Here is an 11,174-nt window from a genome sequence, read left to right as displayed (position 1 = left end):
TGGCCACGTTACTAACAGCACAAAAAGCTTGTACGTTAGCCCTTTACTTGGGTCGTAAATGGCTGAGATTAGCCGCAGCTGCGCCGAGTGAGGCACGCGGGGACGGTGCAGAGTCCAGGCGCCGTTGCCCCGCTCGCTCCTCACACGCGCGCCAACGCCACTGCAAGCCTGTTCTACTGCCTCGTCCGTAAGAACCGACCTGCTTGCAGTTTTCGAAGCGGAGCGTTTGGAAAGCGCCGGTCCAGTCCGTCCTCCCTCGCACCAGCTCCCCGAGCTCGGCCGCCTGCAAACGCGGCGCTCGTTGCCCTCGCCTCGGGAATAGCACGTCGGCTGCGCCCGGAGGACGTATCCAGCCGCTGCTTTGTGGTGTCCAAAAAGGCGGCTGATTCACTAATGCTTGTTTTCCTTCGGCTGACTCATTTGAGAGCGCCGGGCAGCAGCATTTCTTTAAAAAATTCATACAGCGCCATTCAAAGGCATTCATTACGCTTTCGTTAGGGCGCAGGAGGCAGCTCCCGGGGGTTGAGCGCAGCCACTTTTAATGTGCATATACCACCGATCACAGCGCTAGCTGTTATCCGACAGGCCTATCCGTGGCTTTCTAGGAACGTTACAGGTCGTAGTGGCCCGCTGCTGCCATCAGCGTGGGACCGGTCCCAGGGAAACCATGGTCCCACCTGCCCGAGGGCACAGCTGTGGCCACCAACCAGCCCACGTGATTATTTTTCTTTAAATATAACATTAGGAAGAGGAAAAATTGCTCGTGTCTGTATGTATTGTGATTCTGTGATTTGTTAAATCAAGGTGACCTGAAGATAAGGAAGGTGCTAATTTTCCTTGAGTTATGGTACAAACTTTGGGAAGGTCAAACAGTGCCCTTTCCTCCCAGCAGCTCCATGCGTAGGATCCAGCAGTGCTTTCTGTGGCACTTCAGCGGGACGCTAAGGTGGAGTTACACGGTCCTGGTGAAGCAAGACAAGGGCTGGATGCTGCCAAAGGCGGAGAAGGGCTCATGCCACTCTTCTTCCCTCCTTCTCTGCCCACACCTGTATTTCCTTGCAGCGGCTCTCACGCTCGTACCCTGCCCTCAGCCGCTTCAGCTCACTGACTTGACAGAAACCTTCTACGTTTCTGCCAGGTTAGCTTCCTGCTCCTTTAGCAGGTTAAGTCAGCTCAGCTCGGGGTTAAACAGCAACTGTGGATGGTGCAAGACTGGGGGGAGGAGGAGGCAAAGCAAGACCGCGAGGCAGAGGGGCGAGGAAAGGGCAGGGAGCTGCCAGACTGGCTCCAGATGTGCCGAGCCAACTCTTACGGAAGCAAACATGAGTTTCCTTCCGAGCACTTATTACAGTGTTTGCGTTAAACAGATGTTTAAAAAACAAAGAGTCTGCATCTGCCAGCACAGAAATTCCCTCCGTGCTTAGTCATGGCAGGGAAGCTCCCACGGCGGGTCGGGAGCCGGGAGCCTTTGGCACGGCAGATGCCCACTGCTTCTTTTCTCTGTGGCTCACTTGTTCCTGCAATTACTCACTCTCGAGAGAGCCCCAAGGCCTGATTCATCAGTGCACATAAAGCCCTGGTGCAAAGGGAAAAGGGAAGTGGAGAGAAGGCTAGCGTGCCGGTCATTAACCTCCAACAAACCTAACGAGAATGCGGTCACCTTCTGTACCTTCAATCCCATCTCTAATAATCCTAAACCTGCAAGGTGGGATTTTTTTAGAGTACCTAGCAAAATGACTTTTTGCAAAATCACGGAAGGTTTCACTCATAGGGAAATTTCCTGCCATTGCCATGCCAAAGTAATTACAGCCACCCTGCAATAATTATCCCACTATAATTAGACTACCGTGAGCCTGCATCTGAACAATACTCTGGGTTATCTGGGCAGCAAGGTACTCCAGCAGCCCTGGATCCAACTTCTGTACAGGAGAGCTCTACTGAACGCTCCAGCTGTTTGCTTTAAAATAAAACTGTCACCTCCGTTGCCCCGGTGCTTCAGAGAGCGGCCAGGGGTGGCCTTTTGCCCGGTACGGTTTTCCCCATCTGAGTGTTGCAGCTCGACTCCCACACTCCTGCAGCCTCCCAGACTCCTCCCAGGAAGTCATCGCTGCGGACGAAGCCTTTCGGATGCACAGGGATAGCAGCATGTGTGCAAAGGGACCGGTGCCGGACATTTGCAGCCTAAAGTAGACCGGCCCCGCTGGGTGTAAGTCAGGTTCCCCCCCCCACACCGTTCCTCACGAGGCTTTGCGCCGAGGGGCGCCCGCTCGCCGGCTGCCGCTCTGCGTCCGCCCTCGCTGCCGCCACCAAGCCAGCAGGCCAGAGGGTGTGAGTGACCGTCCCCCGAGGTGACCTTACAGCCGTCACCTCCAAAATCCTCCGCGTGCTCTGTCCCCTGCACCCCGCCGGCCACAGGCTCCCTCGCCCCCCTTTGCAGGCTTTTCGGCTTTGCCTCGCCGCCTGCCCTGGCCTCGCTCGGGCTGCTCGGATTCAGCGCTGCTGCAAGCGCTTTGCATGAGTCCTGGGGCACGAGCCCTGCAGACACGTCTCAGCCCAGCTCCTTCGTTTGCTGCAGTGCGAGGAAGCCCTATTTGCCCTCCCAGTTTCACTGCAGCCCGGCAGGGTTGGTCCCCTCGCTCCAGCGGGCAGTCGTGCTGCACCCCAAAGCAGCATCCCCCACCTCCCAGCGCACCCGCCCTGAGGATTTTTGCAGTTCCCAGCAAGATTATGCTATGGCCCATGTTTTCCATAAGTTGTTTTTTTCCCACCTGAGTAAAGAGATGTAAAATGCCACCAGTCTCAGCTGACACCCACTTTGCACTCATGTCAGAAAAAACACAAAATGCAAAAGTGAGGAGACTCTCGTCCTGCATGTAAGGACAAGAAGTGCATTTAGCAGGTATGTCAACTTACCTGTGGGGCAGCCACTTTCAAACCTGTTTTAATTTATTGTTCAGCAGCTGGGAAATTTAATGTGTGGCTGGTCAACCTAGAGCATGCATCCTCCACACTCACCCTTTTTATCTAAAGTATTAAACAAAGCAGCAAGCCAACTCTTTTTTAGCTTTTAGGTTTTTTACTGTGTGTTTAAGCAATGCTGTAGAACAGATGAGGATGTGGTAGAGAAAAAGGCTGTATGAGGCTCAGAAATCACTTTCGCACCTTGAATGAAACCTAAATACCAAAGTCCCTTTGGAAGTGGATGCAAACATCTAACTAACCAGAAAAAAAACCTGCTACTAAAAAGGCTGAAGCTGCAGTGGCTGAGGGGTGGCCTGTGCTGCTCTAAAACAGCAGGACTGTTGCTTTGCTTTTTTGATCCTTAAGAATGTGCAGGAAGACGAAAGGGCAATTTGGTCGGTATGTTGGGGCTGGGGGCAGCCCCTGCGCAGTGCAGGACCGCCAAAGGGCCAGGTTTATCCAGGGCTGCGGGACGAGGAAGCTGAAGGTGCTGCAGGGAGAGGAAGGGTGAGAAGCACTGGGGACCACAGCAGATGGGATCCTGCTTCTGTGTGCATCACAGGTACAGGGTGCCATCCCATCACTGACATCGCAGCAGCAACACACAGAGCATTTTGTCCCTCCTTCTCCTTTCTGCTTCCTTCCCCTTAGCTGAGCCTCCCCAGAGAGGGTGGCCCCCAGCCTCCAGGGGCGGCAGCATGACCACGGCTTTGGGGCTCAGGAGCAGCCTGCACGGGGTGCCCCGGTGCGCAGAGGCTTTGCGTTGTGCGTGTGGTTGTGCAATGATTATTTCACCCCGCTGTTCTGTGTCCGGGGGAAACGCAGGTCCGTGCCCGCCGGAGTGAGGCAGCAGGAGCCGTGGCATGCTCCGGAGAGCGGGGCCGTCTCTGCGGCACGTCTTGCTGGAGAGGACGAACGGCGTTGGACACAGCTTACACTTCAGTGAGGTACTGAAACAGGACCAGTCTGGCCTTAGCCTGGTCCCTTGCTCAGGCTTTAGTGGTGCGGCGCCCACGGAGCTCGTTGCACCGAATGCTGGCCCAGGGAGCCAGCCGTGGCGGAGGGGCACTGCAGGAAAAGCTGTGCTGACACAGTCACCCCCGTGCTCGGTTATTTCCAGGTATCCTGTTTAAAGGGAACGTCTCAGAAGCAAGAGAATATCTCTTATATGGAAAAAAAGCTAGCTGCTTTGGGTATTGCTTCACCTAAAGGTCTCTTCCACTAAAGCTTCTCGGGCTGGGACAGTATCAGCATCCCCCCTCCAGCAGGCAGAGCAAGGAAATCGCGTGTGGCGGCCAGCAGCAACCCCACCACAAGAGGACAGCACCACAGAGCTGTTAATATTTAACCTCCAACTTTCTTATACTTCCTAAGTCATTAACCCTTCTATGCCCGCCAACATCAGCTTGGACACCAGGTCCTGTTGACTGCAGTATCCCTGAGCTTGCGCAGAAAGAGCAGGCATCGGGCTGGGGGAGCGGTGTGGCCTGCCCGTCCCTCCAGGCACAGCCACTCCTGCTCACCCTCGGCACCGTGCCCGGCACCGTGGGGCCGCTCAGAGTCCACCGCTGCGCGTAGGGACGCAGGGCTTATCGGCGACTCGGTGCAAAACCCCCAGCAAGGGCTGCGGCGAGATAGAAAGCTGAAAACCTTGCAGCAAAACACCGGCGGGGCATTTCTCAACTGCTGGCGCAGCCCAGCGGGAACCGTGGGGGCGAGCAGGTAAATGGGGTGCCCCGAGGCCGCGGGCCAGCCTGGGGATGGCGGGGACCCCGCATCCTCCAGCCTTCCCAGTGCGGCAAGCTGGCAGCAGGGCACAGGGCTTTCCCTCTCACATCCCTCCTCGTCTCACGTGTCCGCCGCTGCCAGGTGCCCTCCGCTTCTCTGCTCAGAGGCATTGCGTCTGCTGGGGCAAGGATGGTTTTCTCAGCTCGTTGCAGCGGTGACACCCCCTGCGAGCCTCATGCTGGCTTTTCCCAGGGTGCTGACCATCGCTTGTCCCTGGTTTCCAGGCCCCTCACTTCCTAGCTATCCCGTCTCATGTGCTGCAGTGTTACTAAATTCTGCCTCTGCTGCCAGCAACGCTGGTTTTCATCATCTTAATGATAAATTCCCCATCAAGCACTTGTGCTTTCTCCCAGCGTATTCATCCCAACCGGATGGAGGCGTTTGCTCTAAACGATGCCTACTGTCCTTCTTCAGCCCTTTCCCAGCCATAGCACGTCTGGGCATTAGATAGCTGTCGGGGAAACGGTACCGCGGTGTCCCTGGGCATCAGCCGCCCAGCAGACTCTGGCTGCACCCTACTTGCCTGTGCTCGGGTGCTGGCTTCTTTTGCTATGAAATTTAGGTGCAGAGAACCAGCATTTAGTTTAGGATCTAGAGCACCTACCTTTACCAAGGGCTCCAGCAGGATGAAGGAGCAAATACTACTTCTGCTACAAACCAGAGCAGCACGGAATAAAAATTAAGTTTGGTCTTTTAGGGAAATGGGATGTGGTCTGCAGAGAACAAGGAGGTCCTGAGGGAGAAAAGGAGATGCTAAGGAAGGTGAAAGCCTGGGGTCTGGAGCTATGCACCATTACAGCCTGGCTGAGCTCCTTTGACCCTGGCACCAACTGAAAGTGAGGTTTAAGGCATTGCTGGCTACCCAGGCAGCACGCACGCTTCTTCTGCTCTTCTGTTTTGTGAAAAAATGCTCAAAGCTCCTCCTGGAAGCCGCTGCCTCAGCATCGCTGCTCCCAGACCGGGCAGCAACAACCTGTGAAGTGTTGGGGAAAAACAGTCCCGGGGAGACCACGGCCCCTTCGGACACGGTCTCACTGCCATCAATGAAAGCTTCAAACTCACTGTCTCTCTCTGCAGGCAAAAATGTCAAGGCCGGTGCAAGCTCGGAGGCTGGAGGGCCTGGATAAGAATATCTGGTGAGTTGCCCGGCCGCTGGGCTGCCCCTGGTTTACCCTGGTGGTAAATGTGGTTTTAGGCAGCCTAACGGCAGGCAGAGACCGCTGCAGCTGCGCAGCAGCACAGCCCCGGGCCATCCTCAAAGCCCTGCGGTGCTCGGTTCGGGGCCACCAGCTGCTGGTGGGTGGCTCTGGGGGACAGGAGCAGCGAGGTGAGCCTCCTGCAGCACACAGCCTCCAGCCGCTAGGTTTTGACTAGCTTGAAAACCTTGGAGAGCTCTGCTGGTGAAATGACCTGTGCTTGGTGGGAGCTCGGGGACGGGTCAGGGACCGGCCCTGCCGCGGGGCTGCTGCCCCGATGGCTCCTGTCCACCTGCAAACGGCGCGACGGCTTCGCGGGAGCGGCACCCGCCTCGCTGCCCAGAGCCTCGGCAAGCGCTCGACTTTCTTGCTCTTTCCTCTCCCCAGGGTGGAGTTTGTAAAGCTGGCCACCACCTACGCCACAGTGAACCTGGGCCAGGGCTTTCCCGACTTCCCCCCGCCGGACTTCTTGAGGGAGGCGTTCGTGAGAGCCGTCAGCGGGGAGAACCACGCGCTGCACCAGTACACCCGAGCCTTCGTGCGTGGCGCTCCCCGCTCCCCTGGCCCGCGGCCGCTCGCCCTGCGGTCGAAACAAGCTCCTGCGCCCCAAGAAAGGGCACGTCAGCTGGGCACCCAGGCTGGCTCCAGCTGGGACACCCCGCCCCCAGCTGCTCTGCTCCCCAATTTGTGTTTGCTGGGGACGAGGAGCTGGAAAAGGGTGGCAGAAACATCCCCTGCAGACGCACGGTGTCCAGCCCGCAAACAAAACACGCTTCCAGCCTCCGGCTCCCCGAGCGCGGGGCCGTAGCCCCTTGCTTGGCGAAGCACTGGAGGTGTCCAGGCTGGAGGACCCCCCGGGCGCTCAGCAACGGGGCGCTCGGTGCCCAGACCCCTCCGAAGGGCTCGTCGGCGTTGGCGCAGGCGTCCGCGGCGCCCCGAGCCCAGCCGCCCCCTCTCGCCCCGCAGGGCCACCCTCCGCTGGTGGAGATCCTAGCCCAGTTTTTTGGGAAGCTGCTTGGGCGAGAGCTGGACCCTCTGACCAACGTGATGGTGACCGTGGGGGCGTACCAGGCCCTTTTCTGCTGCTTCCAGGCCCTCGTCGATGAAGGCGATGAGGTAAGGGAGGACATGGGCTTGCTGCACAGGCAGCCTTCGCCCCGGAGAGCCCCTCCTGGCCGTGGCTCTGCCTGGGGCCACAGGCAGGTTTTCAGAGTCCTTCTGCAGAACAGAAAAGATTTCGTATATCCCTGTCCTCAGGTATTTGAGCTGCTGAAGAAAAAGCATCTCAGCCACAGGGCTCTACTGCACTTTCTCACTTCTGCATAAGGCCAAAATCCACTTTTTGCCCTGAGTGATACCGTTCTTCCCTGATCCTGGCAATGCAGGATCTCTGTTTTGCAGTAATTCAAGGATTTAAATTCCCTGTCCCTGCCTTCCCGTCAGGGCTGAGTGGGGCCAGGAGGGTGCTGAGCTGCCTCTTCCTTCCAGGTGATAATCATCGAGCCCTTCTTCGACTGCTACGAGCCAATGGTGAAGATGGCTGGTGGGACACCCGTGTTCGTCCCACTGAGACCGGTGAGCGGGTCGGAGCGAAGCCACCACCGCGGGGAGCAGAGCGGCAGCGCGGCAAAGCAGGGCATGGAGCCGCCCGCCGCGGCGGGCTGGCGTAGATCACCGTCTCCCCTCCGTGCTCTCCAGAAAGCGCCGAAAGCGGGACAACTCATGTCTAGCGCAGACTGGCAGCTGGACCCGGCCGAACTGGCTTCGAAGTTCGGTGAACGGACTAAAGCCATCGTCCTGAACTCGCCCAACAACCCGCTGGGCAAGGTAACGCTGCGGGGCTTGCAGCGCAGGGCCAGGAAGCGGCGAGGGTGCTAGCGGGTGGTGGGCGCACAACGCGCACGGCGCTCGCTCTTCTGGGACGGGAAGCCTGGTCCTTCGTTCGGGCAGCAGCTCTGCCCCGTGCGATGATTTTGGCCGGTGCCCGTCCCTGCTGCATCCCCGCTGCCCGGCGCAGGTGTTCAGCCGAGGGGAGCTGGAGCTCATCGCGGAGCTGTGCGTGAAGCACGACGCCCTGTGCATCAGCGACGAAGTGTACGAGTGGCTGGTCTACGACGGGAAGGAGCACATCCGCATGGGTACGCGTGCGCGAGCCTCGGCGCCTGCTCCGGCTGCAGCGCCGCGCCGGGGGGTCCCTGCCTCCTCGCGCCCCCCTGCAGCAACCTGCCGTCCTGGGAAGGGCCGCGTCCCGCTGCCGCACCGGGCACGCGTCGCCCTCGGGAGTGCTTTGCTGCACCTTCGTCTTGGCCTCCAAACCGGGTCTTAAACTTGAGTCCCAACTTCCAGCACCAAGGAGAGGAACGAGAGAGCTGGTATCACGGCATGAGATGCGGAGCATGGAGCCCTCCGGCTCCCACACAATTTTTGCCCGTAGCTTGAAAAACCACGGTTTTCTCTGCATCTCTAGCTTTGGGACCTCCATTTTGGCATGGCTTCTGAGGCCTGTTCTTCCCTTTGCAGTACGACCAGGAGCGTGATGGGGCCGGCCACACGGATACGAAAACACTTAATTACGGAGAGAAGTGAGCGCCGTGAGCTCCGCCATCGCTTTCTCTCTCCCGTTTTCCCACCAGCCACCCTGCCGGGAATGTGGGACCGCACCATCAGCATCAGCAGCGCCGGGAAAACCTTCAGCGCCACGGGATGGAAGGTGAGGCCCTCCGCGCCGGCCCCGGCGAGCGGCCGAGGCCGGGCAGGTTCCCCGTGACTCAACTCCTTCCTCCTCCTCCTCCTCCTCCTCCTCCTCCTCGCGGCCGGCCGCAGGTGGGCTGGATCGTGGGGCCGTCAGGGCTGCTGCGGCACCTGCGCACCGTGCACCAGAACAGCGTGTACCACTGCGCCACGGCCGCCCAGGTACGGAGCCGCGGGGCGGGGGCGCTCGGAGGCCGCGAGCTGGGCTCGGGGCGGCCGCCGGGCGCCCCCGGGGCGCGCCGGGACCCCAAGCAGCGCCTCGCCGCCCGCAGGAGGCCGTGGCGGAGGGTTTCCGCAGGGAGCTCGAGCGCCGCGGGCAAGCGGACGGCTACTTCGTCCGCCTGGCGCGGGAGCTGCAGGGGAAGAGAGACCGGCTGGTGCGGAGCCTGGACGCCGCGGGCATGACGCCCATCGTGCCCGAGGGCACCTACTTCTTGGTCGCGGACATCTCCGCCTTCGGTGAGTCGCCCGGCCGCCCCCGGCGGGGAGCGGGGCGGCCGCCGCCACGGGCCTGGGGCTCGGCAGGGCGCCGGCCGCGCTCCCAGCCTCGGCGCCGCCGCGCTTCTCCCCCCAGCGTCCGACGTCCCCGACGCCCCCGGCTCCGAGGAGCCCTACGACTCCAGGTTCGCCAAGTGGATGGTCAAGAACAAGGTAAATTAACGCGCCGTCCGCTGCCTTGGCGCCGGCCCGCCCGCCAGGAGACCCCGGCGCCATGTCGCTCTCCCCACCGCCGCCCCGCCAGGGCCTCGCCGCCATCCCGCTCTCCGCTTTCTACTCCGGGCCCCACAAGAACGACTACAGCCGCTTCATCCGCTTCTGCTTCGCCAAGGTGAGGCAGCGGCGGCGGCGCGAAGGGAAGCGAGGCCCCGGGGGAAGCATCAGGGCTGTTTTCATGGTGCCTCAGCGGCACTTAGCCGGGTCCCACGTTTCTCGGTCCGGGCAGGGAGCTTTCCGACGTGCTTTTCTCTGCCTCGCGGCTGCCGTCCATGCTCCGGAGGTGGCCGTGCCCGTATCATCCCGAACGCCAGCCGTCTGTGGTGTCCTGGGATGAAAACCAGCTATTTATGTAAACGACGAAGGCAGCGAGGGGAAGGGGAGCTGGCTGGAAGTCACTGACGCAGCCTGTGGTGTTCGTTTAGGAGGAAGCCACCCTGAAGGCGGCAAGTGATATACTGCAAAAATGGAAACAGGAGAAAACCGGCCCCTGAAGGCTGTGGACAGTGACGCCGGCTCCCCTCCAGCCCCATCCGCCACGTCCCGCTCTCCCTCCGGGTCCTCTGCTTGCCTGTGGACTTTGCATCATCCTTATTCTTTGCGCTTTCGACCACGCTTTCTGTCGGGCAGACGGGGTTTGCCAGGCGCAGGCCTGGGGCACGCTTTCCGTCACTGCGAAGTGGTTGTGCCGGTCCCAGGGACAGGGGAGCCTCTGCGTGCGCCAGCCGTAATTTATATCGCTTCTCCTTACGCCTGAAGCCGTCACGGCCCCACTCCAGCACCCGTCCGGCACCACCCGAGGTAAGGATGGCTCCTGGGGTCTTCTCCACCACCCCTTTCTGGGAAGGCGTTTCAAGACCGACGTTTAAGGTGATGCCAAAGGGCGGCTCACCCAGCCCCGGGGTCCCACCCTCGTGCCCCCAGGATGGTGTTTCCGAGAGCACCCCACGGGATCGCACGGCGTCACTGCCCGCCAGCGGGTTCATTCCCGTGATCTGCAAAATCAGGCCGTGATTGTGAGCGCCGAGAGCTGATGCTGTCTGGCGCTTTGTCAGGGCAGCTCAGAGAGCAAAGCAAAACCTTCGGGGCTCTGAGGAGCACCGGCAGCAGCGGGGAGGAAGGGGAGACGCGCAGGGTGCGGGCGGGCGACAGGGCGGTGCCGAGGGAGAGCGGCTCAGCGTGCCCGTCGCGCGCTCCCACTGCCGAGCCGGCGGCCGGTCGCACAACAGCAGCAGCCTTCCGACAGGTCATTTTTGCTTTAAACCTGGAGAAGAATGTAAAACGGCATCTTAACTCATGCACAAGTTGTATGTAACAGATGTCACAGTAAGAATTTGTAGTGATTAAATTATTAAAGTTGAATTACTTCAATTATCGAGGAATAAGTTTCTCTGTCGTGAGGATGCGGCCGATGCAGTTCTCCTGGAGGCCAGCCGCCATACCCCACGCAACGCGTGCCCTGCACTGAGCACCACGGTGCTAGCTCTTCCTCCTGCTCGCTGGGCTGGTGGGTGGCTGCTCCTGCAGGTTCTCTGTGTTGGGCTGTGGCCATTGGTACTGTTCCTCCTCAGGAGCGAGAGCTGCACTCCCTCCCGCTGAGGAGGCAGCTCGCTGTCCTGCCACGGCCAGGTCGGGCAAGGGCACCACTTCAGGCCCTTTCTGCTGCCATGTACGTGCCAAAGAATTACGATCACTGAAAACAAGTAAACAACCATGAGATTAGATTACTGGCATGAAGGTTAATTGCAGCACCCTGTGCATGTC

At 59.9% G+C, this 11,174-nt stretch overlaps 1 protein-coding gene across 10 annotated transcripts; it reads left to right on the top strand.

Moving 5' to 3' along the window:
• The first annotated feature begins 2,104 nt into the window (after window positions 1–2,104).
• Window positions 2,105–10,781, top strand: KYAT1 (kynurenine aminotransferase 1). Of its 10 annotated transcripts, none has more exons than XM_062590693.1 (15): window positions 2,105–2,206; window positions 2,831–2,899; window positions 3,787–3,908; window positions 5,827–5,885; window positions 6,333–6,483; window positions 6,912–7,061; window positions 7,434–7,520; window positions 7,644–7,772; window positions 7,963–8,082; window positions 8,579–8,655; window positions 8,769–8,858; window positions 8,952–9,155; window positions 9,271–9,347; window positions 9,439–9,525; window positions 9,836–10,781. In XM_062590693.1, the coding sequence occupies exons 3-15, from the start codon at window positions 3,825–3,827 to the stop codon at window positions 9,862–9,864; spliced, it is 1,344 nt and encodes a 447-aa protein (XP_062446677.1). In that variant the 5' UTR covers window positions 2,105–2,206; window positions 2,831–2,899; window positions 3,787–3,824; the 3' UTR covers window positions 9,865–10,781. The 10 variants fall into 10 exon arrangements, 9 of the variants coding, with proteins under 9 accessions (XP_062446677.1, XP_062446676.1, XP_062446673.1 ...); XM_062590692.1 differs by having other exon boundaries at window positions 7,963–8,083; window positions 8,969–9,155; XM_062590689.1 differs by lacking the exon at window positions 9,836–10,781 and adding an exon at window positions 9,640–9,826.
• Window positions 10,782–11,174: the final 393 nt, after the last annotated feature.

This window comes from Rhea pennata, chromosome 18 (assembly GCF_028389875.1).
Source record: "Rhea pennata isolate bPtePen1 chromosome 18, bPtePen1.pri, whole genome shotgun sequence".
Classification (NCBI taxonomy): Eukaryota; Metazoa; Chordata; class Aves; order Rheiformes; family Rheidae; genus Rhea; species Rhea pennata.
The sequence above is the reverse complement of the archived record's forward strand: the minus strand, read 5'-3'. Positions and strand labels throughout refer to the sequence as shown.

What these genes read in the sequence shown, in the direction of transcription:
- KYAT1 (XM_062590687.1), top strand. Translation starts at nt 3,825, where the DNA reads ATGCTCCGGAGAGCGGGGCCGTCTCTGCGGCACGTCTTGCTGGAGAGG. An exon ending in GGCCTGGATAAGAATATCTG is followed by an intron (nt 5,886 to 6,332) that starts GTGAGTTGCCCG and finishes TCCTCTCCCCAG; the next exon opens with GGTGGAGTTTGTAAAGCTGG. An exon ending in CCAACAACCCGCTGGGCAAG is followed by an intron (nt 7,773 to 7,962) that starts GTAACGCTGCGG and finishes TGCCCGGCGCAG; the next exon opens with GTGTTCAGCCGAGGGGAGCT.